Source organism: Hyla sarda, chromosome 12 (assembly GCF_029499605.1).
Source record: "Hyla sarda isolate aHylSar1 chromosome 12, aHylSar1.hap1, whole genome shotgun sequence".
Taxonomy (NCBI): domain Eukaryota; kingdom Metazoa; phylum Chordata; class Amphibia; order Anura; family Hylidae; genus Hyla; species Hyla sarda.
In genome coordinates, this window is record NC_079200.1 from 15,663,189 (window position 1) to 15,669,188 (window position 6,000).

Consider the following 6,000-nt stretch of genomic DNA (forward strand, 5'->3'; position numbering starts at 1 on the left):
GTCCGCAGGCCTTACAGTCGAGTGGGTTCAGTCTCTGGACTGATTCCCCTTTCGCTGGTGGTTGTTTTTCCCACCCTAGGGGATTACTTTGGTACGTCCCATCAGTAAGGTGTCCCCCAATGAAGAGCAACTGCGAAAAGGAGATTTTTTTTTTCTGTACTCATCATAAATTCTCTTTCAAGTAGCCTTCATTGGGGGACACCGCACCCACCCTTTCTTCATCTTTTTTCCTGATAATTTTTTCCGGTTCTTGGGTTTTTTATCCAGGATTCCTTTCTAGGGTCCTTAAGCTTTGTGACAAAACTGGTTACCTCACTTCAGGTGGGCGGGTATATCCTGCCAGGGAGGAGCCGACTTTTTTTCCTAGAGTCAGCGCCTCCTAGTGGCAAGAGCATATACCAGTCTGTAAGGTGTCCCCCATTGAAGGCTACGAGAAAGAGAGAGATTTTACGGGGAGAACAAAAAAATTCTCCTTTCCCAATCAGGGTGCCTCCAGCTGTTGGACTGTCCGGGCATGCTAGGAGTTGTAGTTTTGCAACAGCTGAAGGCACCCTGGTTGGGGAAAAACTGGTTTATATGGGTGCAGCAGGCACCGAACAAAATTTCTTCTGCACCAGAAACGTAACATGATGCTGGACGTTGCCTTTAGGCCCAGTAGTTATTCTCTCTGTCCTCATCCTCAGAATTACATTAAACCTGTTCCCTTTATTTTAGGTGACATTCTGGTTTTCCTTACCGGTCAAGAGGAAATTGACACGGCCTGTGAAATCCTGTACGAACGAATGAAGTCCCTGGGGCCTGATGTGCCGGAGCTGATCATACTGCCGGTGTATTCTGCATTACCCAGTGAAATGCAGACGAGGATTTTTGACCCAGCTCCTCCGGGGAGCAGAAAGGTATCGTACACTTGACTTAAGAAAAAATATATATATATTTTGTTGATCTACCAGATTAGATTTAGTTTTTAGGATCGACAGATGGGTCGGACACATATTTGACAGCATCACCTGATAACATTCATGTTCTGCCAATCATGTATCCTGATTTCTGTGGACACCTTTTTTTTTTTTTTCTATCATATTTTATCTCCTATTGCAATTTAAGCTTTGCGCCCCAGGCTATCAGTCTTATCACCCTCCCCCTACTCGATAATGCCATAGATGCCGTGATCACTATTGATCACAGCGTCTGAGAGGTCAATGGCGGGCATCAGCTCCCTCAGATGTCTTGCTGGCCAGTGCAGTGTTATATGGAAAACAAAGTAACGTTTGTGTGGGTGACACCATTTTGTTTAGCAGCGGATGACACCAACCTTAGCTACGCCACTGCAGGGAGCATTTATGAGAACCTATATCAGTGTTTCTCAACCAGGGTGCCTCCAGCTGTTGCAAAACCACAACTCCCAGCATGGCCGGACAGCCGTTGGCTGTCCGGCCATGCTGGGTGTTGTGGTTTTGCAACAGCTGGAGGCACCCTGGTTGAGAAACACTGACCTATATTCTTTCTATTGCTGTATTCCCCATTGCCGGTCTGCAGGTTATTTGCAGAATATAGATAATCATATTAAAATATTCCTAATTTCTACCATAAACCAGGTCATTCTGTAATAATAATCCGAACTGGGCTCTCCTTCCCATATATCATCCCGGTTATCGCCCTGAAGGCTACAACTAGAGATGAGCGAACTTACAGTAAATTCGATTCGTCACGAACTTCTCGGCTCGGCAGTTGATGACTTATCCTGCGTAAATTAGTTCAGATTTCAGGTGTTCCGGTGGGCTGGAAAAGGTGGATACAGTCCTGGGAAAGAGTCGACTAGGACTGTATCCACCTTTTCCAGCCCACCGGAGCATCGGAAAGCTGAACTAATTTATGCAGGATAAGGTATCAACTGCCGAGCCGAGAAGTTTGTGACGAATCGAATTTACTGTAAGTTCGCTCATCTCTAGCTACAACATACTACAATATGTCGGTCACTACAGGAACACTTTAAAGCTCTTTATTACATACAAAAAAAAATCCAGACAGGTATTGTAAGTTTTGTTCAATGAAGAAAACCTCCAGCACAATTATTACTTGGTATAGGGCAATCGACTGAAACCTTTCCTTGTAGCCACCAGCTGGTGTAGTCTACTCATCCAGTCATCCATCAGCAGTTCGGTCTTTTCTTCCACCTTTCCACCTTCCGCTACAAGATCTTCAAGCGTCTGGTTGTAAAAATTTTCGCCAATGTTAAATTGCATCATTTTTTTGCTCATTTGACCTATGATTTTCAGGGATCTGGTCCAGAAGGCTTCCTGTGTGATATCTTTTAGGAAGGGTTCTAGCGGGTACGAGATATTGTGTCCTATGTAGCAGTAGGAGATGTACAGGCAGGATAACAAGATGGCCTTTAGTTCTGTTATACTGCTGAGCTGGGAAGGAATGATGTCTCTACATAACATATATAGGAAGCCCACACTGCCCAATGTTAGAAATTCTTCCCGCTGCCACCCTACCAGGAGAAGGTATCTGTCTATGCTGGTAATCCACATCACAGGATCTATTGGGGAAAAGTCCAGTATGGAGCATCTCTCACACAGGAAGTTCCCCAAGTAGATCAACATTTCCTTTGTGGACGCCTGTCTGTCTTGACTAGAGGACGCCTGCCGCCCGTCTTGACTAGTGGCCGCCTGCCGCCCGTCTTGACTAGTGGCCGCCTGCCGCCCGTCTTGACTAGTGGCCGCCTGCCGCCCGTCTTGACTAGTGGCCGCCTGCCGTCCGTCTTGACTAGTGGCCGCCTGCCGCCCGTCTTGACTAGTGGCCGCCTGCCGCCCGTCTTGACTAGTGGCCGCCTGCCGCCTGTCTTGACTAGTGGCCGCCTGCCGCCCGTCTTGACTAGTGGCCGCCTGCCGTCCGTCTTGACTAGTGGACGCCTGCCGCCCGTCTTGACTAGTGGACGCCTGCCGCCCGTCTTGACTAGTGGCCGCCTGCCGCCCGTCTTGACTAGTGGCCGCCTGCCGCCCGTCTTGACTAGTGGCCGCCTGCCGCCCGTCTTGACTAGTGGCCGCCTGCCGTCCGTCTTGACTAGTGGCCGCCTGCCGCCCGTCTTGACTAGTGGCCGCCTGCCGCCCGTCTTGACTAGTGGCCGCCTGCCGCCCGTCTTGACTAGTGGCCGCCTGCCGCCCGTCTTGACTAGTGGCCGCCTGCCGTCCGTCTTGACTAGTGGCCGCCTGCCGCCCGTCTTGACTAGTGGCCGCCTGCCGCCCGTCTTGACTAGTGGCCGCCTGCCGTCCGTCTTGACTAGTGGCCGCCTGCCGCCCGTCTTGACTAGTGGACGCCTGCCGCCCGTCTTGACTAGTGGCCGCCTGCCGCCCGTCTTGACTAGTGGCCGCCTGCCGCCCGTCTTGACTAGTGGCCGCCTGCCGCCCGTCTTGACTAGTGGCCGCCTGCCGCCCGTCTTGACTAGTGGCCGCCTGCCGCCCGTCTTGACTAGTGGCCGCCTGCCGCCCGTCTTGACTAGTGGCCGCCTGCCGCCCGTCTTGACTAGTGGCCGCCTGCCGCCCGTCTTTATCCAAGATTATTTCTGGTGAGATGGTTTCATTGGGAGCCCTCATATAACAGCTGAATGAATTCCCCATGATGATCTAGGTGAGGACACTGACCTCTGTGTCTGTAGATCAGGAGGTCCTCTATTCTGGTCCTGCTTCTTGGGGTGGATGATGTTCACTATGAAGCTGTTCAGAAGACACTTTTGTAAAAGTAGTAAGTCGGTAAGAGAAAGTGACGTTTCTATGGACATGAGATTTTCCCCAGATGTTGGTAACCTTCGTTTCCTCTTCATCATCCTCGTAGATGGCCGCAGAGTTTAGTCCAGAATATCCTGGTAAATTTGCCCATTTATTCTTCCTTCATTAATGTGCAGTTTGCCAGAACCATTGGCATTGATGTGCGGGGCCATTTCTCCTCCAAACATGGTGTGTATTATGGCACCAAACAGTTCCATTTTGCTCTCATCTGACCGCACTATATTCTCCCAGTATTTCACTGGATTTTGCACATGTTGTGCAGTGAACTTTATACGGCTTCACCATGTATTATATCCACAATGGAGTCTTGTGTGGTGTTCGTGGTCTTGTCTGTTTTCAACCTTACCACACACAGCCCAGAGGAGCAGTTCAGTGCTCCTCTGGGCTGCATTTCCTGATTTTGGACTTCTGCCGGGCAAGCACGAGTCCAAAGTCTGTGCAAGCAAGAAGTGGGGAAAAATGTGCTCTGGATAAGTAGGGAGACACCTAGGGGCAGCTTTTAAAACACAAATAAAAAATTTTTAAACAAAGTACATTAGAAAGATTTTTTATTTACCATAGGGAGTGCAATAGCAAAAATTAGTTTTAATGACAGTGCCCATTTAAGTATACGTTCACCTCCTGAATCTCTGGCCCCATGGAAAGCTCTAACCAGGGTCCAGGATATCGGTAGAGCCATGCTTCTGAATACATCTGGTCAGATCCAGTGTCTGGCAGTGAAGTCTCGGTAGTATTCACGATTTATATGCGTTTATCAACGTCTCTCACTTGTTTTTTTTTATGCTTCTAGGTTGTTATTGCCACAAACATTGCGGAGACCTCCCTGACCATTGACGGGATCTACTACGTGGTGGACCCCGGATTTGTAAAGCAGAAAGTTTACAACTCGAAAACTGGAATTGATCAACTTGTAGTGACCCCCATCTCACAGGTGAGTCATGTGACTTGTAGGGTGATCTGTATTATTACTGTACACGGGAATGGCGGCTGATACATAGAGGTCATTCAGGAGTCCGGTCAGCAGCAGGAGGATTATGTGTAATCGTTCATATAGGACGCTTCCAGGGTGGGGTTCTTCTCTAACAATGTTTGTGCACTAGATATTGTGTCTGTGCAGAAACGGACATAAGAAGAATACCCACCAAAACTCATAGCACTGGATTGCACAGGATCATTTTTAAAGGGGTACTCCAGGAAACGGAACTTAAGACACTTATTCCCTATCCACAGGGTCATGGGGGCTCTGACCGCTTGGGCCCCCATGATCTGCTGTATAGGCCCCGTCCTCTGCACGCTCCAGCCCTTCTTCCTGGCCGTGGGCATATGATGGCCCGCTCACCCAATCACCAGCCGCTGCAATGTCCTGCCCCAGTCTGTGAGCGGGCTGTCATTTGCCCACGTCCAGGAAGGTGGGGACCGCAGCGCGCCGAGGAGGTTACCGGATTTTTCGCCATATAAGACGCTCCGGCATCTAAGACGTACCCAATTTTAAAGGAGGAAAATGTAGAAAAAAAGATTCTGAACCAAATACAATGTAAAATATAGGACAGTGGTCTTCAACCTGCGGACCTCCAAATGTTGCAAAACTACAACTCCCAGCATGCCAGGACAGCCGTTGGCTGTCCGGGCATGCCAGGAGTTGTAGTTTTGCAACATCTGGAGGTCCGCAGGTTGAAGACCACTGGTATAGGAGGTAATACTCACGTGTCCCTGCCGCTCCGGACCCGTCACCGCTGCCCTGGATGTCGCCTTCCATCGCTGTCGCCACGTCCCCGGGGTGTCCCCGTCGCTTCGGAACGTCTCTGCTGCCCGGTATCCTCGCTCTCCGTCGCCGCCATCACATCGCTACGCACGGCGCTCCTATTGGATGACGGGATGGCCATGCAGGGCATTCATTCGCCGATCGGACACCAAGGAGGCAGGTAAGGTCCCTCCCGGTGTCCTGTAAGCTGTTCGGGACGCCGCAATTTCACCGAGGCGGTCTCGAACAGCCCGACTGAGCAGCCGGGTTACTGTCACTTTCGCTTCAGACGCGGCGGTCAGCTTTGATCGCCGCATCTGAAGGGTTAATACAGGGCATCACCGCGATCGGTGATGTCCTGTATTAGCCGCGGGTCCCGGCCGTTGATGGCCGCAGGGACCGCCGCGATAGGACAGGGTTTTAATGTGTATTTGCCATATAAGACGCACCAACTTCCACCCCCCCCCAGTT

General features: G+C 50.5%; 1 protein-coding gene across 1 annotated transcript in view; it reads left to right on the plus strand.

The window, feature by feature from the left end:
* Positions 1–6,000, plus strand: part of DHX8 (DEAH-box helicase 8) — a 78,058-nt gene that overhangs the window by 62,155 nt on the left and 9,903 nt on the right. Inside the window, exons 17-18 of the mRNA XM_056547900.1 lie at positions 715–896; positions 4,579–4,719. Coding sequence (XP_056403875.1) covers positions 715–896; positions 4,579–4,719 — 323 coding nt within the window. The remainder of the gene's footprint in view (positions 1–714; positions 897–4,578; positions 4,720–6,000) is intronic.